The sequence below is a fragment of the Bos indicus genome, chromosome 5, assembly GCF_029378745.1.
Source record: "Bos indicus isolate NIAB-ARS_2022 breed Sahiwal x Tharparkar chromosome 5, NIAB-ARS_B.indTharparkar_mat_pri_1.0, whole genome shotgun sequence".
Taxonomy (NCBI): domain Eukaryota; kingdom Metazoa; phylum Chordata; class Mammalia; order Artiodactyla; family Bovidae; genus Bos; species Bos indicus.
This window is the reverse complement of record NC_091764.1, coordinates 77,275,686-77,300,680: the sequence shown is the minus strand read 5'-3', so window position 1 is coordinate 77,300,680 and position 24,995 is coordinate 77,275,686. Positions and strand designations below refer to the sequence as shown.

General features: G+C 37.5%; 1 protein-coding gene and 1 non-coding gene across 9 annotated transcripts in view; one reads left to right on the top strand and one right to left on the bottom strand.

Annotated features, from left to right (window-relative positions):
- Window positions 1-24,995, top strand: part of FGD4 (FYVE, RhoGEF and PH domain containing 4) — a 229,996-nt gene that overhangs the window by 190,531 nt on the left and 14,470 nt on the right. For all 8 annotated transcript variants that reach the window (XM_070789818.1, XM_019961364.2, XM_070789821.1 and 5 more), the window contains 7 exons: window positions 6,956-7,094; window positions 9,519-9,577; window positions 9,921-10,067; window positions 19,320-19,492; window positions 23,075-23,105; window positions 23,456-23,548; window positions 23,849-23,974. In XM_070789818.1, coding sequence (XP_070645919.1) covers window positions 6,956-7,094; window positions 9,519-9,577; window positions 9,921-10,067; window positions 19,320-19,492; window positions 23,075-23,105; window positions 23,456-23,548; window positions 23,849-23,974 — 768 coding nt within the window. The remainder of the gene's footprint in view (window positions 1-6,955; window positions 7,095-9,518; window positions 9,578-9,920; window positions 10,068-19,319; window positions 19,493-23,074; window positions 23,106-23,455; window positions 23,549-23,848; window positions 23,975-24,995) is intronic.
- Window positions 4,693-4,799, bottom strand: LOC139183384 (U6 spliceosomal RNA). The gene has a single exon (XR_011566973.1). It is a non-coding gene; the product is annotated as a U6 spliceosomal RNA (small nuclear RNA).

Genomic DNA, 24,995 nt, shown 5'->3' with positions numbered 1-24,995 from the left:
TACAGTTCTTCTGTGTGTTCTTGCCACCTGTTCTTAATATTTTCTGCTTGTCTTAGGTCCATACCATTTCTGTCCTTTATTGTGTCCATCTTTGTATGAAATTTTCCTTTGGTATCTCTATTTTTCTTGAAGAGATCGCTAATCTTTCCCATTCTATTGTTTTCCTCTTTTTCTTTGCACTGATCACTGAGGAAGCGTTTTTTATCTCTCCTTGCTATTCTTTGGAATTCTGCATTGAAATGGGTATATCTTTCCTTTTCTCCTTTGCCTTTTGCGTCTTTTCTTTTTTCAGCTATCTGTAAGGCCTCCTCAGACAACCATTTTGCTTTCTTGTGTTTCTTTTTCTTGGGGATGGTCTCGATTCCTGTCTCCTGTACAATGTCACAAAGCTCCTTCCATAGTTCTCCAGGCACTGTCTATCAGATCTAATCCCTTAAATCTATTTCTCACTTCCACTGTATAATCGTAAGGGATTTGATTTAGGTTATACCTGAATGATCTAGTGGTTTTCTCAACTTTCTTCAATTTCAGTCTGAATTTGGCAATAAGGAGTTCATGATCTGAGCCCCAGTCAGCTCCCAGTCTTGTTTTTGCTGATTGTATAGAGCTTCTCCATCTTTGGCTGCAAGGAATATAATCAGTCTGATTTTGGTGTTGGCCATCTGGTGATGTCCATGTGTAGAATCGTCTCTTGTGTTGTTGGAAGAGGGTGTTTCCTATGATGAGTGCGTTCTCTTGGCAGAACTCTATGAGCCTTTGCCCTGCTTCATTCTGTACTCCAAGGCCAAATTTGCCTGTTACTTCAGATATCTCCTGATTCCCCATTTTTGCATTCCAGTCCCCTTTAATGAAAAGGACATCTTTTTTTGGTGTTACTTCTAGAAGGTCTTGTAGGTCTTCATAGAACTGTTGAACTTCAGCTTCTTCGGCATTAGTGGTTGGGGCATAGACTTGGATTACTGTGATATTGAATGATTTGCCTTGGAAACGAACGAGATCATTCTGTCATTTTTGAGATTGCATCCAAGTACTGCATTTCAGACTCTTTTGTTGATTATGAGGGCTACTCCAGTTCTTCTAAGGGATTCTTGCCCAGAGTAGTAGATATAATGGTCATCTGAGTGAAATTCACCCATTCCAGTCCATTTTAGTTTGCTGATTCCTAAAATGTCGATGTTCACGCTTGCCATCTTGCTGATTCCTAAAATGTCAGTGTTCATTCTTGCCATCTCCTGTTTGACCACTTCCAATTTACCTTGATTCATGGACCTAACATTCCAGGTTCCTATGCAATATTGCTTTTTACAGCATTGGCCTTTGTTTCTTTCACTAGTCGCATCCACAGCTGGTGTTGTTTTTGCTTTGGCTCCATCCCTTCATTCTTTCTGGAGTTATTTCTTCTACTGATCTCCAGTAGCATATTGGGCACCTACCAACCTGGGGATTTCATCTTTTAATGTCCTGTCTTTTTGCCTTTTCATACTGTTCACTGACACTATTGCTGGGTGTGTGCTTTGTTCATCACTCTAAATCAAATGAGCCCTCTTGAGTTTCAGCAGAGAAACTGCCAGTCCTCACAGCCTGTCACACCCTGGGAAAATCTTCCCATTGACTGAGCTGATGGAAGAATAGGTGCAGCCTCAGGCCAGAAGCCTCAGGTCAGAGCTTCCCTGGTGGCTCAGACAGAAGAGTCTGCCTGCAGTGTGGGAGACCCCGGTTTGATTCCTGGGTTGGTAAGATGTTCTGGAGAAAGAAATGGCAACCCACTCCAGTATTCTTGCCTGAAAAAATCCCGTGGATGAAAGAGCCTGGAGGTCTACAGTCCATGAGGTTGCAAACAATTGGACACGACTGAGCGACTAACACACAGGCCAGAAGACCACAGATTCTTACTGTTCTTACCCAAAGTTCAGCAGTTTAAAAAACAAAAACAAAATTAAATTTTCAGGTTGTTACGTGCTTTTGTTCAATTTCCAAAGTACTGAAATGATTGTTGTTGTTGTTAAGTTTTATCCAGCTTTAAAGTTGCTTTTTAAAAGGGTGATTTTGCCAGCATCATTATTACTCAGTGATAGCCAAAAGTCCTGCCCTTGCCCTTCACTCCTTTTCTTAAATGTCTCTTTTCTCATGATTAAGCAGTCATCTATCTCTCTGAACCCTGGTTCTTTCTTTGATTCTTTCATTAACTCATTTTGCTAATATTGAAATGTGGGCAGAATATAAGGTTTTTTGCCCTGCATAATCTTTCTCTCCACTCTCTCAGTGATGTTGTAGCTTCTCAAGCCTTTAACCATAATGTCATACAGACGCTTATATGGTCAGTTCAGTTCAGTTGCTCAGTCATGTCTGACCCTTTGCAACCCCATGGACTGCAGCATGCCAGGCTTCCCTCTCCATTACCAACTCCCAGAGCTTGCTCAAACTCGTGTCCACCAAGTTGGTGATAACATCCAACCATCTCATCCTCTGTCATCCCCTTTTCTTCCTGCCTTCAATCTTCTCCAGCATCAGGGTCTTTTCCAGTGAGTCAGTTCTTCCCATCAGATGGCCAAAGTATTGGAGTTTCAGCTTCAGCATCAGTCCTTCCAATGAATATTCTCTCAGCTTTTTATTTTTTTATTTTTTTTATTTTTTTTGTCTCAGCTTTTTTTTTTTTTTTTTAAATTTTTAAACTTTACATAATTGTATTAGTTTTGCCAAATATCAAAATGAATCCGTCACAGGTATACATGTGCTCCCCCCCATCCTGAAGCCTCCTCCCTCCTCCCTCCCCATACCATCCCTCTGGGTCGTCCCAGTGCATTAGCCCCAAGCATCCAGTATCGTGCATTGAACCTGGACTGGCATCTCGTTTCATACATGATATTTTACCTGTTTCAATGCCATTCTCCCAAATCTTCCCACCCTCTCCCTCTCCCACAGAGTCCATAAGACTGTTCCATACATCAGCGTCACTTTTGCTGTCTCGTACACAGAGTTATTGTTATCATCTTTCTAAATTCCATATATATGCGTTAGTATACTGTATTGGTGTTTTTCCTTCTGGCTTACTTCACTCTGTATAATAGGCTCCAGTTTCATCCACCTCATTAGAACTGATTCAAATGTATTCTTTTTAATGGCTGAGTAATACTCCATTGTGTATATGTACCACAGCTTTCTTTTCCATTCATCTGCTGATGGACATCTAGATTGCTTCCATGTCCTGGCTATTATAAACAGTGCTGCGATGAACATTGGGGTACACGTGTCTCTTTCCCTTCTGGTTTCCTCAGTGTGTATGCCCAGCAGTGGGATTGCTGGATCATAAGGCAGTTCTATTTCCAGTTTTTTAAGGAATCTCCACACTGTTCTCCATAGTGGCTGTACTAGTTTGCATTCCCACCAACAGTGTAAGAGGGTTCCCTTTCCTCCACACCCTCTCCAACATTTATTGCTTGTAGACTTTTGGATCGCAGCCATTCTGACTGGTGTGAAATGGACCTCATAGTGGTCTTGATTTGCATTTCTCTGATAATGAGTGATGTTGAGCATCTTTTCATGTGTTTGTTAGCCATCTGTATGTCTTCTTTGGAGAAATGTCTGTATAGTTCTTTGGTCCATTTTTTGATTGGGTCATTTATTTTTCTGGAGTTGAGCTGGAGGAGTTGCTTATATATTTTTGAGATTAGTTGTTTGTCAGTTGCTTCATTTGCTATTATTTTCTCCCATTCTGAAGGCTGTCTTTTCATCTTGCTGATAGTTTCCTTTGATGTGCAGAAGCTTTTAAGGTTAATTAGGTCCCATTTGTTTATTATTGCTTTTATTTCCGATATTCTGGGAGGTGGGTCATAGAGGATCCTGCTGTGATGTATGTCAGAGAGTGTTTTGCCTATGTTCTCCTCTAGGAGTTTAATAGTTTCTGGTCTTACATTGAGATCTTTAATCCATTTTGAGTTTATTTTTGTATATGGTGTTAGAAAGTGTTCTAGTTTCATTCTTTTACAAGTGGTTGACCAGTTTTCCCAGCACCACTTGTTAAAGAGATTGTCTTTAATCCATTGTATATTCTTGCCTCCTTTGTCAAAGATAAGGTGTCCATATGTGCGTGGATTTATCTCTGGGCTTTCTATTTTGTTCCATTGATCTATATTTCTGTCTTTGTGCCAGTACCATACTGTCTTGATGACTGTGGCTTTGTAATAGAGCCTGAAGTCAGGTAGGTTGATTCCTCCAGTTCCATTCTTCTTTCTCAAGATCGCTTTGGCTATTCGAGGTTTTTTGTATTTCCATACAAATTGTAAAATTATTTGTTCTAGCTCTGTGAAGAATACTGTTGGTAGCTTGATAGGGATTGCATTGAATCTATAGATTGCTTTGGGTAATATACTCATTTTCACTATATTGATTCTTCCAATCCATGAACATGGTATATTTCTCCATCTATTAGTGTCCTCTTTGATTTCTTTCACCAGTGTTTTATAGTTTTCTATATATAGGTCTTTAGTTTCTTTAGGTAGATATACTCCTAAGTATTTTATTCTTTCTGTTGCAGTGGTGAATGGAATTGTTTCCTTAATTTCTCTTTCTGTTTTCTCATTATTAGTGTATAGGAATGCAAGAGATTTCTGTGTGTTGATTTTATATCCTGCAACTTTACTATAGTCATTGATTAGTTCTAGTAATTTTCTGGTGGAGTCTTTAGGGTTTTCTAAAAATATGGAACGCTTCACGAATTTGCGTGTCATCCTTGCGCAGGGGCCATGCTAATCTTCTCTGTATCGTTCCAATTTTAGTATATGTGCTGCCGAAGCGAGCACTGTCTCAGCTTTTTAATACGCTAGTTTGGTCATAGCTTTTCTTCTAAGGAGCAAATGTCTTAATTTCATGATTGCAGTCATGAAAATCTGCAGTCACCATCTGCAGAGATTTTGGAGCCCAAAGAAGATAAAGTGTGTCACTGTTTCCGCTGTTTCCCCATCTACTTGCCATGAAGTGATGGGACCAGATGCCATGATGAATTTTGAATTGTAAGCCATCCTTTTCACTGTCTTCTTTCACTTTAATCGAGAGTCTCTTTAGTTCCTCCTTGCTTTCTGCCATATGGGTGGTGTCATCTGCATATCTGAAGTGATTGATGTTTCTCCAGGAAATCTTGATTCCAATTTGTGCTTCATCCAGCCTGGCATTTTGCATAATGTACTCTGCATATAAGTCACTATCTGCTTATAGGGTCATTATTTCTAATTTAGTCCTTTATGCCTATACTCTAGTTATGAAATTCTGAGTGCTGGCTTCATAATTCTGTATGAGCATCTTGTCATCAATACACACTCAACATGTTCGAGTCCTGTCTAGCTTTCAAACATTTTTTCCACATAACATTTATGCTTTGTGACATTTGTGATTACGTGATTGGATTTATTACACAGCACCAATATTCTTTTATTCACCAGAATTTGATCACGTGGCTTTACCTTTGATTTATCATTTTTCCTCATTCTCTGTATGTGTTCTTTAAACAGTATATTCAAGGGACTTAACTTGGAGCTTGTTGCATACAAATGCTCAATATGGTGATGGTGATAATGATTATCATTATTGTTTCATCAAGTATTAAAACTCTGAATCAGCAATATCTGTCTTCTCCATTTTATAAGGAAAGGATGGAGTTGTGAAAGGAGTGGTAGTTTGAGAATCAGCTAAGCTAGTTAAGATTCTAGTCTGCTACTTATAGTCACTTGACCTTAGAAAGCTCCCCTAACTTTTCTGGACCAGTTTCTTCATGTAAAATTTGGGGATCAGTAATATTTTCCTGGAGATATATGTGTGTATGCGTATGTGTGTGTGTGTTCCCTAGGCTTGCTGGAGAAAGTCAAATGGGATAACTAAACTTATAATATTTGTATCTTACAGGTTATTAAGGAGAGCCATTCACCTTCAGCTTCCATGCTAATTTCAGGCTGTTTTTACTTTTTTCCTGGTCTACAGTAATTTTCAAACTAGTTTCCCTACATGTTCCCAAGGCCACACTGCAATAGATTAATCTTAATAGATGTCATATCTAATGATATCACTCCCCTGCCTGAAAACCTGCATTAGATAAAATAAATCTAAACCCAGCTTGACATTATTACACCAGATTACATTTTAGTTTCTTGTTTGCTTTGAATGCAAATATCATGTCTTATCTTAATATTGACACATTTTTTACCCTTAAGTGCTCTGGTCATGGTCATGAGTAAATATATTAAGGGGTTTCCGCTGTGTTAAATATGAAGAGGAACACATCTTATTTTCAAGTAATCTTTTTTCTTCCCTTCCACATTAATCGCTTACTGAAAGCATGTTCTATAGACTCAATTTTGCCAGAGCAAAGGAGATCTATTCAGAGTTTGGTTTCTAATGGAAGAGAATGCCATGACCTAATGAAAAATTAAAATTTTATTATCTTGTCACCCTTCTACATGTGGAGTCTTTTCGGTTCAAAGGAAATGACATTTATAGTAGTCTTATTATGGGATAATTTCTGCTGAATCCATAGTCATTTAATATAGTGTTACTTAGTGAACCTCTTTAAATAGATGCTTCTTTTGAAAATCTCTGGAGTTATGATTTGATAGTATGACCTGAAAAACCCTTGTAATGACCAATGAAAGTAGATGCCATCAATCTGGAATTTTCCTGCTTAAAATTCTGCTTTATTTATTTATTTTCTGAGTAGATTGGTGGTCCTCAGACTTTAATGGAAAAAATTGGGAATGTTCTTAAATACATATCCAAGCTATGTTCTCAAAATTGTGGTTTCATAGTTTGGAGTGGGGTTTAGGATTTCCATTTTTAATAGCATCCCAAGAATGTATCTGATGCAGGTGATACACAGGCCACATTTTAGTGAAAGTTCTATATTACCTTGAGTTTTTAGACTGTCTAACCTAATTTTTAAATCTTTCTTTAAAAACCTTTCTCACTACAGAAACAGAAGGTCTGTGGGAGCTTGACTTTGCAGCATCACATGCTAGAACCTGTTCAGCGCATTCCCCGGTATGAGATGCTCCTTAAGGACTACCTAAGGAAATTGCCCCCAGATTCTCCGGACTGGAATGATGCTAAAAGTAAATCCCCCCTTCCATTATGGGATAATTTAGTGGCCAAGTAGCCTTGTGATTTCAAAGTGAAGTAGAAGCCACTTTAGTAAAATATTGGTGTCAGAAAATAACCTCACTGGAAATTGTTATCAACACCTCAATTAGGCAAGCACTTTTGAGCCCAAATCATAGGCTTAGAGCAATGCAAATCACATTTCTCATGCTGGTTTCACATTAGTGATTAACTCTGAAATATAAAACTGTAGTCTTAGAGACATCTGGAATAGCAATACACAATTACCTTCTCACAGAAAGAATTCAACCATTCAGAATTACTAGTGCTGCTGGTTAATTAAGGGGGTAGATATATACCAAGAAAACTAAGATGACATTTACTATTTAAAAATAGCCTAAGCAAAGTGATTTCTCTCTACCTTTTACTAAGATAGAAGAGAAAATAATGCTGTTTAGTGTCAGCATTTTCCCTGAGAAACCTTTATTCCTGTTCTACTCATTATATTTTTTTTTTGCCATTAGATCATAATGAAAGACTTTTTAGGACCTAAGCATTTCAATAAGATATTTGTTTTCTTGTGTACTTTTGAAAAAATCAATTAACTGTGTAGAATGAAAATTTAACTTGGGTTGGTAATCAACATATACTACAACTGCTACTAAAACCAGCAGAACTAGTGGTAAGATTGGAAGTTGGCTTACTGTTTCTACTTCTCAGACTAGTCTCTTGGGTAGTAGCCCCAGCCCATCTTAACTTGTCTCCCTCTACCTTGGATCCTATATGGAATATACTGAGTTGCCCAAATCAGGATAATTCTCTAAAATTTAAATAAAAATTCCTTTTCTTCTATTTTCAAAGACTTGGACTTCTGCTAAGGTACCTATGTCAAAAGTGAGAAAGTCGGAATTATCTGATGGTCCAGTAGTTAAGAATTCACCTGCCAATGCAGGGGATACAGTTTTGATCTCTTGCCTGGGAAGATTCCCCCTGCTGCAGAGCAACTAAGCCTATGTACCACAACTGTGGAACCTGTGAGCCACAACTACTTAAAGCCCATGCACCAGAGAGCTCATGTTCCACAAACAAGAGAAGCCACAGAAGTTAGAAACCCATACACCACAACAAAGAGTAGCCCCTGATTGCTGCAACTAGAGAAAGCCTGCACACAAAAACAAAGACCCAGGGCAGCCAAAAAATAATTAAATAAATAAAAATTTAAAATCAGAAAAAAAAAAGTTGATGCAGTGAGAGGGGTAGGGGCTGGTGGTCCCCACACCGCTTCCCCCTTCTCCAAAATGAGAAAGTCAGCAACATAATAGGGTAATTTTTTGCTCTTTGATTTCCCATTACTACTTATACTAACATTCTAAGGAAACACAAAAATACTTTTAGAAACCTAAAAGCAGAAGGAAAAGCAGCAAAAGTGCATTTTGTTCAGCAGTAGAACAAAGAAGACAGAAAAGTCGGTTCAGAATGATGAGGTTGTTGTGATACCAGAATTAACCCAACCAGTATTCATAAGATAGAAAAGAAAGGAGAGCAGGACATGATGGAGGATTGAGAACATTCCCTCAGGTTAACCCAGCAGGAAGCCTCAGCTTCCACCTTCGACCTCTCTTCACCAGTAGTCCTGAAGCTCCTACCTTGCCCATATCAAAGCTCCTGCCTTCCCCATTCCCATCTCTCACTACCACCTGCCCTAGCAACAAAACCTTCCATCGACATTGGCATCAAAAAATTCTCTTTCACCTAGATTAGAACTGTGAGTGTGTTTTCCCAGAGAAAACTGATTATGTTTGTTGGTTAATTTACTTGTACTGCTACTGCTGCTAAGTCACTTCAGTCGTGTCCGACTCTGTGCAACCGCATAGACGGCAGCCCACCAGGCTCTGCCGTCCCTGGGATTCTCCAGGCAAGAACACTGGAGTGGGTTGCCATTTCCTTCTCCTACTGCTGAAATGTTGTAGAACTTTTGAGTCAGAAGACTTAGGTTCAAATGTAGCCCTTTAGTATCATAATCTATGACCCTACCCAAGGAACATCACTCTTTACTTCTTTCATCTGCCAAATGAAGCTAATGTATTTGCCATTCAGGGTTGCATAAAAATGAATTGACATAATATATATGAACACCCCTGACAAAGTGCCTTATAACAAGCTATTGTCATGATGTTTGGTATTTTGAAGATTCCTAATGAATTAAATGTACCTGTGAGCCTAGTCACTATATATGACTTTTTATGAGTAAATACTTCCCAAATTCCAAATCATCTGCTTACAAATGAACTTTGGAAGTATCCAACTTGTAAATGGAAATTGCCCCTGCTTTTATTGTGTGTCTTTGGTCTCAGATTCCTTATTATGCTATATATTATTCAGCTATCTAGTAATATAGAAAGGACAAAATATATTTACTTTTCTTTTCTCCTATTTAGAATCACTTGAAATTATATCTACAGCAGCAAGCCATTCTAATAGTGCAATAAGAAAAATGGTAAGTAGTTTTCAGAGGAAATGGAAATCTTTTAGTTAGATAATTGTTAATAATATAGTCTAATATTATCTACAGTTTTGGCCCAAAATGAATTGACACAAGTGAACAAAAAATATTCTTTATAAAATGTTTAGAACTATCTGTGATTATACTCTTCCCTCTTCTCCCAGGTTTTAATTTGCTCTTTATACTTTATACTTTATAACTGATCTTTATACTTAAGTTTATGCTTAGTTCCAATCCTTTGTGATTTGTGTATATTTTAGCTATGGTCATTAATTAAAGGCATTAAGGTGAAACCTCCTTATATTTGATCTTGCTGTGTTTTGTTCTAATTTCCTAGGAAAACCTAAAGAAACTCTTAGAGATTTATGAAATGTTGGGAGAAGAAGAAGACATTGTAAATCCTTCAAATGAATTAATAAAAGATGGACAGATCCTCAAACTAGCTGCTCGGAACACATCAGCACAGGAACGCTACCTTTTCTTAGTGAGTTTTGTAGTATGAGGAAGTCACATAAGAATACCTCATAACACTGTTATGTGTATCTTGGAAAAGTAGGGTGCTTGCTTGCTCACCCAAGCAATTATTTCTAATCTGATTTAGTCAATACTGTCTGGATTCCACATCAGGGAATGTCTGTAGTAACTGAAACTTGTTCTTTGAAGGACACAAATCTGTTTTTGAAGTATTCTTCTGTAATTTTTCTGTATACTTATCATGTGTAATTTATTTCAGTAACACATAGTGAAGATAAATTTAACCTTTCCTTGAAGATCATAGGCATCAGTGTGTACGTGGGGATCACTATTTTAATTATTTTGGTTTAAAGAAATATATAGACAAAGTTGTAAAACTTGTGCTTCAAATGTCTGTGTAAAGGTACATGAATTTGCTACATAGTTCTTTTTCACTGTAGTCACTCCCTGTCCCTCTCTTAACTTCCTGGAAATGACAGTTAGTCTAGAACTTCCTGGAGAAGGAATGGCAAACCACTTCAGTAATCCTGCCTTGAGAACCCCACGAACAGTATGAAAAGGCAAAAAGATATGACACTGAAAGATGAACTCCCCAGGTCAGTAAGTGCCCAACATGCTACTGGAGAAGAGTGGATAAATAACTCCAGAAAGAATGAAGAGATGGAGCCAATGCAAAAACAACACCCAGCTGTGGATGTGACTGGTGATGGAAGTAAAATGTGATGTTGTAAAGCTCAATATTGCATAGGATCCTGGAATGTTAGGTCCATGAATCAAGGTAAATTGGAAGTGGTCAAGCAGGACACGGCAGGACATTTTAGGAATCAGAGAACTAAAATGTACCAGAATATGTGAATTTAGTTCAGAAGACCATTATATCTGTTACAGGGAGCACCAGTCCCTTAGAAGAAATGTAGAAATGTAGAAGAAAGTAGTCCTCATAGTCAACCAAAGAGTCCGAAATGCAGTACTTGGATACAATCTCAAAAATGGCAGAATGATTTTTGTTCATTTCCAAGGCAAACCATTCAGTATCACAGTAATCCAAGTCTATGTCTCAACCACTAATGCGGAAGAATTTGAAGTTGAATGGTTCTATGAAGACCTACAAGACCTTCTAGAACTAGTACCAAAAAAGATGTCCTTTTCATCATAGGGGACTGGAATGCAAAAGCAGGTAGTTAAGAGATACCCGGAATAACAGGCAAGTTTGGCCTTGGAGTACAAAATGAAGTAGGGCAAAGGCTAACAGTTTTGTCAAGAGAACACACTGGTCATACAAAACACCCTCTTCCAACAACACAAGAGAAGACTCATGGACATCACTAGATGGCGAACACCGAAATCAGATTGATTATATTCTTTGTAGCCGAAGATGGAGAAGCTCTATACAGTCAGCAAATATGAGACCAGGAGTTGACTGTGGCTCAGATCATGAAATCCTTATTGCAGAATTCAGACTTAAACTGAAGAAAGTAGAGAAAGCCACTAGACCATTTAGGTACGAACTAAATCAAATCCCTTATGATTATACAGTGGAAGTGAGAAATAGATTCAAGGAATTAGATGTGATAGAGTGCCTGAAGAATGATGGACAGAGGTTCATAACATTGTATAGGAGGCAGTGATTAAAACCATCACCAAGAAGAAGAAATGCAAAAAAGCAAAATGTTTATCTGAGAAGGCCTTACAAATAGCTGAGAAAAGAAAAGAAGCTAAAGGCAAAGGAGAAAATGAAAGATATACCCATTTGAATGCAGAATTTCAAGGACTAGCAAGGAGAGATTAAAAAAAGCCTTCCTAAGTGATCAATGCAAAGAAATAAAGGAAAACAGTAGAATGGGAAAGACTAGAGGTCTCTTCAAGAATATTAGAAATAACAGGAACATTTCATGCAAAGCAAAAGTGAAAATCACTCTGTTGTGTCCGACTCTTTGCAGGCCCACGGACTATACAGTCTATGGAATTCTCCAGGCCAGAATACTGGAGTGGGTAGCCTATCCCTTCTCCAGCAGATCTTCCCCACCCAGGAATCGAACTGGAGTCACCTGCATTGCAGGTGGATTCTTTACCAATTGAGCTATTAGGAAAGCATCTTCATGCAGAGATGGGCACAATAAAAGACAAATGGTATGGACCTAACAGAAACAGAAGATATTTGGAAGAGGTGGTAACAATACACAGAAGAATTATAGAAAAAAGTTCTTAGTGACCCAGATAACCATGATTGTGTGATCACTCACCTAGAGCCAGACATCTTGGAGTGTGGAGTGTGGAGAGTGTGAGGTCAAGTGGGCCTTAGAAAGCATCACTATGAACAAAGCTAGTGGAGGTGATAGTCTTGGCCTGGATGAAGCACAAGCTGGAATTCACATTGCTAGGAGAAATATCAGTCATCTCAGATATGCAGATGACACCACGCTTATGGCAGAAAGCAAAGAGGAATTAAAGAATCTCTTGATGAAAGTGAAAGAGGAGAGTGAAAAAGCTGGCTTAAAACTCAACATTCAAAAAACGAAGATCATGGCATCCGGTCCCATTACTTCATGGCAAAAAAGTGAGGAAACAGTGGAAACAGTGACAGACTGTTTTCTTGGGCTCCAAAATCTCTGCAGATGGTGATTGCAGCTATGAAATTAAAAGATGCTTGCCCCTTGGAAGAAAAGCTGTGACCAACCTAGATAGCATATTAAAAAACTGAGACGTTACTTTGCCAACAAAGGTCCATCTAGTCAAAGCTATGGTTTTTCCAGTGGTCATGTATGGATGTGAGAGTTGGACCATAAGAAAGCTGAGCGCCGAAGAATTGATGCTTTTGAACTGTGGTGTTGGAGAAGACTCTTGAGAGTCCCTTGGACTGCAAGGAGATCAAACCAGTCACTTCTACAGGAAATTATTCCTAAATATCATTGGAAGGACTGTGCTAAAGCTGAAGCTCCAATACTTTGGCCACCTGATGGAAAGAACTGACTCATTGGAAATACCCTGATGCTGGGAAAGAATGAAGGCAAGAGGAGAAGGAGACGGCAGAGGATGAGATGGTTGGATGGCATCACCGACTCGCTGGACATGGGTTTGGGTGGACTCCGGATGTTGGTGATGGACAGGGAGGCCTCTGATGCTGCAGTTCATGGGTCGCAAAGAGTCGGACATGACTGAGCGAATGAACTGAACTGAGCTAGGACTTAACTGAAAATAAGAGCTCTTCTTGGGGCATCCAGGCCTTTATATTTTAGTGTCTATTAATTCCAGTTCCTTTCTATATCTAATGATACAATAATAAGCATAACAGCTAACAATGTTTAATAATAAGCTAACCTTGAATAATTGAATAATAGCTCAGTAAATTTTAGCTATTTCTATGATTGTTATCATAGGCAAAGAAACAGAGTTACATTGATAAAGAGGCTGCCCTGTGACTGTCACATGACACATTCTCAGGATGTTAGTCACGTCTGACTTTTCTGCTGCATGGCAGTCATATCACCAGCCTTAGGATGAGTTGTTGGGGACTAGAGGATTCTGTTGTCTGATTGCAGCTTCCCTTGAAAGACAAATTTATAGGAACTAACTGTCATCAGAGGGTGTTCATGATATCTCTCATTTTTTAAAAAGAACATTTGGTCACCAGGTGATAGAACATTTCTAGTTCAAGTTTATAAAACTCAAGAAAATTGAAAACGTGTCCACACAAAATTTGTACATGAATGTTCTTAGCAAAATTATTTATTATATCCCCAAAGTGGAAACAACCTAAATGTTTATCAATTGATGAATAGATAAACAATTTGGTATACCTATTCACTGGAATATTATATGGCAGTAAAATGGAATAAAATACTAATATATGCTACGTGGATAAACTTTGAAACATCGTTTAAGTGAAAGAAGCCACTCAAAAAGGCCACACTGTATGATATGATTTCATTTATATGAAATGTCTAGAATATTACTTACTACTTATAGAAAGTAAGTAGTGGTAGCCTTGGGCTGGTGGGGAGAGGAAATAGGCATAGGATTTCTGTTTAGAGTCATAAAGTGTTATGAAATTAGTAGTGATGGTTGCATAACTTACAACTATATAAAACCATGAATTATACTTTTTAAAAGGGTTTTTTGAATTATATCTCATAACATAATTTTTATAGTTTCCAAATTACCTATAAAAAAAATCTTTGTTTGAGATCAAAAGAAGAACTTCACCTTTCAGAGGTTTTATAGAGACCTAAATGTAAATCGGGGACTTGTAATATTTTATTAGGGTTCAGAGAGCTATTTACTTAGAAATATAGTTTTTGTTACTCAGATATGGTGAAGTCAACACATCAGGAGATGATTGCCATTGAAAAGATAGTTATAGTCACAGATCCTAAAAGGCAGGGGGATGCCACACCAAGGGCTTCATGAAAAAGCACCAGGGTTGGTCAGAAGGCAGAGGGAGCAAGCAGAACATGTGGGCAAGAACTTTTAGTTTGGTTTCTGCAAGAAGGAGTAGGCAAGGCAGGGAAAACATGCTTAGAATTTACTGGTTTAAATCACTTCATTAGGCTGTGGGGCACAGGGACCATTGCCTGGTACCTAGCCTTAGGGTTCTCGGAGAAGGGGAATACTGGCCCAAAGTATAAGAACTCAGTAGAGAAGGTGGTTGGGGTGTGGGCTCTGGGTCTGTTAGTTTAAAGTTATGCTTGCACATGAGTCACTCACTGTCTCAGAGTTGAGTAGTCCTGAGAGGGGGCATCACTTCATGGCAAATAGATGGGGAAACAGTGGAAACAGTGGCTGACTTTATTTTTTTCGGGCTCCAAAATCACTGCAGATGGTGATTGCAGCCATGAAATTAAGACACTTACTCCTTGGAAGGAAAGTTATGACCAACCTAGACAGCATATTAAAAAGCAGAGACATTACTTTGTCAACAAGGGTCCATCTAGTCAAGGCTATGGTTTTTCCAGTAGTCATGTATGGATGTGAGAGTTGGATTATAAAGAAAGCTGAGCGCAAAAGAATCGATGCCTTTGAACTGTGGTGTTGGAGAAGACTCTTGAGAGTCCCTTGGACTGCAAGGAGATCCAACCAGTCCATCCTAAAGGCTATCAGTACTGGGTATTTACTGGAAGGAGTGATGTTGAAGCTGCAACTCCAATACTTTGGCCACCTGATGCGAAGAGCTGACTCATCTGAAAAGACCCTGATGCTGGGAAAGATTGAGGGCAGGAAGAGAAGGGGACGACAGAGGATGAGATGGTTGGATGGCGTCACCAACTCAATGGACATGGGTTTGGGTAGATTCTGGGAGTTGGTGATGGACAGGGAGGCCTGGTGTGCTGCGATTCATGGGGTCGCAAAGAGTCAGACACGACTGAACGACTGAACTGACTGAGAGCAGGCCCCTGTCAGCAGGGCCCTGAAATGTCAGAGCATCAGAAATCCACATTAAAAAGACACACTTAATATCTTTTCTGGGCAAAATGCCTGGTAGTCAGTGTCTTCCGTTTGTCTTTACTCTACCTTTAGGTTCTTAGGTAAATTTCCTTCCCCCTCTTCAACATTAGTGTTACAGTTTCTGTAGTTAAACTTTACGCTCTGTGTCTACCAGTGGTCTTGGTTTAATTTTCACATTTGAGAATTATTGTGGAAATAGTTTTGTATTGAATACCTTAATACAGAGCCAGTATAAGAAGCTGTTTGGAGAACAGATGGCAAAGAGCCTTAAGGGATTGCAGTAGTGACTTTGAGGAAAGTACCTGAAAGTACCTATCTTGTTCCAGTTATTATAAGTTATCAAACATATCATTCTCCTTCCGGGGAATGAAGTCCTACAGTAGAAATTTTAGGAAAGCCTTATCCATCTTTTTGAAGACCATCTTAGAAGCATTTCCTGTGATGGTCATTCTTTCAGTCCTCCCCCTCTAGTACTGCACTTGTCATAGAATCTCTCTTCTCTGCAGCTCACATTTATTCCCATGGAGTATCTTACTTTTATATGCAGAAACTTCAGAAGTACCTTTTTATTTTCCTTTCTCTCTAGAAGTAAAATGAGGGCTAGTTTTCTATTTCTTACTCTGAAGATATTACATTTGTAAATCTGAAAAGCCAAATTTATATTTAAAATTTGATTTCAGTTTTCAAATGATCATCATGTGTTTGCATTGTTTTCTTGCCTCCACATTATGCTTTTCATGTTAATGTAGGGCACTCTGTTGAGTAAGTAAATAATCACATCTGACATCTGAAAGTTTAGAAAAACCATTAAATTCTCCCATAGAATAAGAGATTTTATTCTTGGCTCTTTGGAGTTCTAGTCCTTATTTCCTTGTAGCTTTTAACCAAGTTATTATACACACACACACACACACACACACACATATGTATATATGTACATATATATTTTTTTTCTCTTGACTAATTTAAAACTTTAATATAGACCAGGCACTGGAAATTTTCTCCAATATTATATTTTTACCTTCTAAAGCAAACTTTAATGAACTGTCATGAGTGGGACATAAAATTGAATTGTTTCAGTCAGATAATATACTTTAAGGGAATTGAAAGAATCAAGGAACACTGGAGATCAAGTAGGTGAAACCCCCCTACTCTTTTAATAAAGTTGAGATTTCTTCTAGGTTTTGGCACAGTCTAGCTCTTCTAGAGCTTGCCAGCCAGAGAATGCTTTATCAGTAACTACTTCCGAGCTATGGGCATGGAATAAAAAGAATCTCTTTTACTGAAAGGGAAAGTCAGTCTACTTGGTCCTACAGTTGTTATAACTTCCTCTTTTAGTCCTAGCAAAAACTCAGAGAAGGTGATGTTGGCTTTTGCCATAGGAGCAAGATTCACAGAGGAAACAGGACTATCTATTTAATTCCTCTATGTATATGACATGGACTTCTTTGTAAGCATTATCACCTGCACCTCTGAGTAGAAGAAGAAGGGTATTTATTAGGTATATTGTAACCTGAGTTTATATAACGTTAATATATAATATTGACAATTTAGAATGTGAAGTCCCACTTAGGAAGAATAGGGGAAATGTAATCCTGAAAGCATGAAAGGGAAAGAGAAGCACATCATTATAAGACAGTCTGTCATCTTTTGTGAGCATAACTACCAAAAGCAAATGCTTAGAACTTCCATATTCATGGGCTTGTGTTTCTATAAGATGATAAGACTTTGTCGAACTTTATCCATCACATTTGAGTATGTGTATCTGATAACTCAGAAATTTCATTCCTTAACATTACATTTGTCACTCAGTTTGCAGAAAAATTTGATTGCTGTTGCTGTCTTGAAAGTGTGAGTTCTCTCCATTTTGGTGGCTGCTTTGTAGCCCTGCCACACTGTTCAGATGTAGCAAAACCCCCTCCTGAGAAGACCTTGATAGAAGAGAAAAAGAAATAGTAACATGAACAGTTAGCAAGCGAGATGTTGCCTTAATCAAGCTACAATGATGATAATAATCTTTAAGAGTAGTTTCAGATCTCCAGATTCTGTGTACTACAAGGAGGCTGTGATTGCCATACTTAGAATATAGTGGGCAATTAATGATAAAGATGGATTCTATTCCCTTCTAGAAATGTGAATTTGAAGTGTTGTAGTTAGGTATGTCTGATAAAAATGTGTTTGGTTACCTTTTATTTCTGCATTATCCAGTGTGGAAATGAAATTTATGACACTGGTCATAGGAAGTTAAAAATAATGTATGAGGAACAACTGGTTAAAAAATTTGCTTTCAGAATGAGTACACTGGACATTGTCACATAAACATGTTGAAATGTTTTAAATATCCATTAACATTTCTTTGATGTTTGGAGCTAAACAGAAGACCTGGCAGAACAGGACATTATTCCTCATTTAATCTTCTCAGCAACTTGTGACTTTTACAGATAATGATCCTGATGAATGAGAGGTTACATAAGAGGTTAAGTTCTCAGTAGCTTTTGTCTTATACAAATATATTTAATCTTAGAAACAGTGTTAGAAACAATAAATATGAAGTAGGAAGAAAATTATGGACCTTCTTTAGTAATCTGCCTGCAAGTTAATCTAGATACTTAGACTTTCATCCTTTTGCATAATTGAATATATTTAAAAGTTAATTAAATGCCCTCCCCAAATCATTACTTGGTAGTGATTAGCAGGGGCTGTTCATTGTTGACTAGAAATGAGGCAGTAATTTAATTCAGTTTCAAAATAAATTCTTCATTTTAAATAAAAACTTTTACTAAAATAGATGACTTTTCTGTTAATTCATACATGATGAATTCTTATTGGAGATGGGTGACAATATAAAACAGTGACTTTGTTTTTTCCAGATTATTTACTGTTGTAACCCATGCTCTAATAAATTTAAATGAATAATGTACCTACTTTTTAAAATTTTTATTTATTTTTTAATTGAGGGATAATTGCTTTACAGACTTTCGTTGTTTTCTGCCAAACTTCAACATGAATCAGCCATAGGTATACATATATCCCCTCCTTTTTGAACCTCCTTCCCATCTCCCTCCCCACCCCACCCATCTAGTTTGATTTAGAGCCCCGTTTGAGTTTTCTGAGCCATATAGCAAATTCGTGTTGGCAGTCTGTTTTACATATGGCAATGTAAGTTTCCATGTTACTCTTTCTGTACATCTTACCCTCTCCCCTCTCCCCATGTCCATAAGTCTATTCTCTATGTCTGTTTCTCCATTGCTGCCCTGTAAATAAATTCTTCAGTATCATTTTTCTAGATTCCGTATATATGCGTTAGAATAATGATATTTATCTTTCTCTTTCTGACTTACTTCACTCTGTATGATAAACTTAACATTAAGCACATTGGTAAAAATAATTGCTAAATATTGCGCTTTTCCTTTAACAGATATTATATAGACTTGTTGCCTGAGATACAACAATTAGAAATTTTATTATCTAAGGGCTTCAACTTATATGGTTGAGAACTTCAGTTTCTGGTTTATAGGAGATCCTTAATAAATTGTTACTGAACCTAATTTCTTTAACTGATTTTCTTACTAGTATAAAATGATTTATTCACTTAAATATTAGTAAAATATTTATGAACCAACAAAAGAAAATACATGCTACATATTTTATAATATAATCATTCTGATATAGACTTAAAAGCTCTATAGTATAGAAATAATTTTTTCAAAAAGAAAGCATGATATTCCCTGGAATTTTTGTCTTTGGCTACTTTCAATGTTGGTCACTTTCCTCTGCCTTGTTTTCCTGTTTTTTTAACGTGTATTCCTCTTTCTTGCAGTTCAACAACATGTTGTTATACTGTGTGCCAAAATTCAGCTTGGTGGGCTCTAAGTTTACTGTTCGAACCAGGGTAGGCATCGATGGAATGAAAATTATAGAGACTCACAATGAGGAATATCCACACACTTTCCAGATATCTGGGAAAGAGAGAACACTGGAACTGCAAGCCAGGTAAGAGAACCATTCCTCTCTCACAACTTTCCAAAAGCATCAGGTTAAACAATAATTCTGAGGCCTTTTCCCAAGCTTGGTTGAACATAAATGGAAAGATGTAAGCTCTTGAAAGTCAGAAATTGTCTTCCTTTTTGATTCCTGGTACCTAGGATAGTGATTTTTCAGACAGTAAACATGCAATAAATTAATGTGGCTGTTGAAATTTACAAGGTGCAAAGAATGAAGTTGTTGCATTCAAGCCAAAGTTTCAAGTCTTGGAGGAAAAATTTCTGTCCTAACCATTTTCCCCTCCATCTTTCCTTTTGGTTCACAAATGTTTATTGATGTTTATTATTTCATGATAAACGTCGAAGTTTAGCAATCTGTCCTTCAGAGACTCTGCATCCTTAGGACTTAATGGCACTTTGGTCTAGAGATGACTGGAGGAGGCATTTTGGAAAAGATAATTCTCCTAAAAAAAAAAAAAAAAGATAATTCTCCTGCCACAATTGAGGATACATAAAGGGGGCCATTTAGGGTGCTAGTAGCCTCTTGCAACCAGGAATTCTGGAAGGGGTGGCTCTTCTCATATGCTTTATTGAGTAGGAGAAAAGAGCTAGAGGTCTAGCATCCATCCCTCTAGCATAACCATGTTTAGAAAGAAAAAAAAAAAACACCTGATAACCACCTGTAGTAGATCACAGCCACCTCATGTGTGAACCTCTAGAAAACAGAATGCTGTCAGATTTTAAAATATCTGCTTTAAGAAGCTATCATCCTTTTATCCTATAAAGACCAAGCATGGTGAAAATTGAGATTGGCCAAAAGTTCTGTACAGATCAAAAGGTTAACTACTAATCCCAGCTCTAATAGTTCTGATACCTTAGAGCCTGTGGAGAATCAGAGAGCCCTTGTGTTCCTTTCTGTGTGGTTCTGGCTGCTCACGTGAACTCCTCCAGGATATTTGTACTTATTAGTAAGGTGCCTGCCAGGCTACAGTCCATAGGGTCGCAAAGAGTCAGATACAGCTGAGGCGACTTAGCATACACAACTCTGTACGAGCTTAAACTTCATATTTTCAAAAGAGAATAAATTATTTTAGTATGAATTTGTGCCCAGGGAGCAAGGGAATGGTGAATACAGATATGGAACATGTGGCAGACTAGGAAAGTTTAAAGAAATACCTCACCAGTTCTTTGATTTTCCACAGAAAATATTTAATGAACCTGCTTTGCTTAGGGAGCTTCCAGGAAGGTTCTCTGAGGATTAGGAGGTGGAATTTCAAGCATGAGTAAAAGTGGTGAAGGACTTGGCCTTAAATGTTACAGTTTTCCTACTTTATCATGGTGAGATTTGGACCCCAGCTGTCAAACCTAAGAGAACAATGTATGTTGCTGTGGGTGGAAGCTCCTGACCGAAGTCCTTATTCAGTGGTTGACTTACGAAGTGGCCCTGGTGACAAGGAAGACTCATCAATGTTTCAGATCATCATGAAAGTCTTCATTACTGATGAATGAAGGTGTTGCTGGCTCTGAATGTGAGCATAGTTCCAAATCTGCAAACCTAAGAGATGTGTCTGAACAGCAGACAGGAGATTGTCAAGGTTTCTTGACTTTTCTGAGTAGGGAGGAACTCCAGCCCCTCCATTACCAGGTTGGGCTATTTTTCCCTTCAGGATGGGGCTGATCCATGAAATTTTTTTCTTAAGTACAGGCAGTTTATCATTTTGCAGAGTTGCAACATGTATTATAGGATACATTACAATTAGTATTGAAAACACATTCATTTTTCTTTAAATTTCTTATTCCCCTAATCTCATTCGGAGAAGGCAATGTCAACCCACTTGCCTGGAAAATCCCATGGACGGAGGACTGGTAGGCTGCAGTCCATGGGGTTGCGAAGAGTCGGACATGACTGAGCAACTTTGCTTTCACTTTTCACTTTCCTGCATTGGAGAAGGAAATGGCAACCCACTCCAGTGTTCTTGCCTGGAGAATCCCAGGGACGGTGGAGCCTGGTGGGCTGCCGTCTATGGGGTCGCTCAGAGTCGGACACGACTGAAGCGACTTAGCAGCAGCAGCCTAATCTCATTGCATTAGTTGTATTTATCATTATTTGGTGACTTGAAGATCTGAATGAAATGTGATTATTTATCTTCTGGTCCATAATGACTCTCTCAAGGGTACAGAGGCACACTGAAATTCTCAGAAAGTCAGAGGGATTAAATGGAACCTCAATTTGGGTATATATTTGATGGTATTTAAAGAGAATTCACTTCTGAAGCAAATACAGGGAAAAATGTACTGCTTTTCTTATTAAATAAGTCAGCCTCAAGACTGACCTCTTATACTCTGCTTCCCCTTCCACATTCAAAAGAATATAAGCTTTTGAATCAAAATTATTTTATATAGTTTTAATCAATGGTTTTCTATTGCCAAATGGTTATAAAAATAGAGTAATGAATCAACAAAGGAGTAAAAAAAAATCTGTCATGATTGAGAAAGTAAAACAAAAAACATTGAAGACTTGTCAAGTTACTTTTCGTTTAAAAGGCTAAAAGCAGCTAGCAGATGACTATGCTTCCAGAGGAACAGAGTTGATTTTGTGGGAGTGGGCATAGCATTCAGAGAAATCTTTTTTGAGGGGTAAGATTGAAGCCCCTGCCCCCACCAAGGTTCTTGGTTCAAGGATGCCTATGTGAAAAATAAGCAGACTCTTCAGCATTTGGCAGGCACAGATTCCAGCAGCATTCCTGGCATATCATGATACTCAGTAATAAATTTGTGAGAAAGATGGATGGTGTTACAGGAGCAAGCCTCCTGCAGACTCACATATGTGATACCTGTGGGACTGAGGCCTGTGACATTCAGTCTGAGACTGGGCCTCAAACTTAGCCCTAGCCTACAAAATACACACAAACAAATAGAGCCCATTCTTTACAATCCCTCAATTTGGAGATAAAGTCTACTAAGTGGGAAATTATTTTCCCACCAGAAAATTATTAAATACTGAGGTTCATTAATCTGTAAAATCTCCTTCCCATAGGTATTTAAATCTTTGTTGTGTTTTATCTGTAATGAATTAGGCGTGGTGTTGCCTGAAGCCTCCTAGCAAAATAAAATTAAATTGCCTATTAAAGGAAATGTTAAATAGCTCCCCAGGCCTTACAAAGACAATTTATGTTCTCAAGGATAATTAGAATCTTTCCTAAGATGGGTTGTGACTAGTAGCCTTTCAAACCCTCATGTGTTTTCATAAAAGTGAATTGGAAGACTAAGCCTGTATATATCTAGTATAATGCTAGATCTATAGATACCTAATATATACAACTAGCTGATGGTTGTTAAACCAATAGAAGCCCAACTTAACTCTCTCTGCCAAAAATTGTATGTACCAAAATAAATGGATAGTCTAAAACTGTGTTTATAAATTCATATGTTCAGTTGCCTGAGATTCTGTTTTAGTTTTATTATAACTCCTTGGACATCCCCAAATTTTTCATAAAATTGGAATAACATAAAAACATAGTTTTATGCACCAGATATAACTCATTAATGTTCTCTTTTTTTCACTTTAATTTTTTGTTGTTATATGTTTTAGTTCTGAGCAAGACAAAGAAGAATGGATCAAGGTAAACCTGATTTCTGTTTTCATTTTTGTTTTGTGGTAACCTCTGTATGTCTGCTCCAGTATTCTTGCCTGAGAATCCCATAGACAGAGGAGCCTGGCAGGCTATAGTCCATCGGGTCATAGGAAGAATCAGACACGATTTAGCAACTAAACAACAACAACTGTATGCGTGCCCAGATGTGCATATATTGTTGTATTATGCACATATTGTAGTCATCAGAATAAGTTAGTCATCACCTTTAATTTTTAAAGTGATTTATATCTTAGGTATTTGTTTAATAAAGTATTTATTTGGTTAATTAATTTGCGTGTGATACTTTAATATGTGTTTGAATTTTGTATATATTTTAGGCACTTCAAGAGACTATTGATGCTTTCCATCAGAGGCATGAAACTTTCAGAAATGCAATTGCTAAGGATAATGAGATTCACTCAGAGGTTTCTGTAAGTTGAATTAAATTCTTTAAGTTCTTTTCTTTCTGCAGTTGCAGAATATCTATCTAGTCATTTTGTTATCCATTTTTTTTCCCTTTACGACACCAAAACTGGCTGTTTGGACAGAATCTCATTTCTTAGATGAATACAATAGAGTGCCTTTTCATGCTGCTTAAACTTCTTTGAACCTTTGTTTTCTTTTGCATTCTGAGTTTCAGGACATGGTACGAACAATGTTGTTAAAATAAATGAATGGATGGATGGAAATGACAGTTTTTGCCATTAAAATTGAATCTCTTTCCTTTTTAGACTGCTGAGCTAGGGAAAAGAGCTCCAAAATGGATCCGAGATAATGAAGTTACAATGTGTATGAAATGCAAGGAGTCTTTTAATGCCCTGACAAGAAGAAGGCATCATTGTCGAGCATGTGGACATGTACGTGAGATTTCTTGGTTATTAAGGTTGCTAATTGGTATATAAGTGTTATAAAATCATTATCTTGGAAAATAAAAAGAAATCATGCAATAAATCACTTAGTTGATAAACTTATTTTGGTGATAACTTTATGCAAAAGATTGTGTTGGGTCCAGGGAGAAGACTGGTAAGCAAAATGATAGCCAGTTTCACAGAGCTCACATTTTAATGGGAAAAATAGATCCATCAAGTAAACAGACAAGAATTTCAATTGACTATAAATGCAATAAGAAATCAAGAAGCTAAAATGGAGAATAATGGTAATGAAACAAGATTTGGAAGCAATTTTACTTAGAAAAATGAAGACCTATCTGAGGGGTTGATATTTAAGCTGATGCCTAAAATATGAGCTAACCATAAAAAAGAAAGGCAGGAAGTACATTAAGGCAGTTAAGAGTTGTATATCAAAAGCCCTCTGGTAGGAAAGAACTTGATCTAGTCTTGAGACTATCAAAAGGTCATGCAGCTGGAGCATAATGAGTGATTTAAGAAATAGATAAATAAGAACCAAAGGAGTAAAGAGCTTTGAGAAAATAAGAGATGAAACCTATAGCTTAAGTAGAAGTTCAGGCTTTTTGATAGGGAGAAGGCAACTTCTCTCCATTATAACAGAAGATGAAGGGAAAGGTGAGTGCTAATGTAGATGTGGTTTTGTTTTTTGGTTTTTTTTTAAATGCACTTTGATTTATTATTTATTGTTTGTGGGTGTGTTTTTGGTTTTCTGGTGAGAAATGAGGGAATTTAGGTCTGATACTACTACATTTTAATTGAAATATGAGAAAGAGTCATCATTCAAAAGTAAAAGGGAAAGGAAGAAGGGGGCAGGAGATTTGAAAAAGAGAGTTGTCTTTGGGCAAGGAAAATAGCCTACCAAAGATACTGTGATGGCCTGCTGGCTACCTTTTAGAGGTTTATGGTTATAAATTTAAAAGGACACACTAGCCCATTTAATACAGTGATGTTTCTCTAACACAATTCAGCA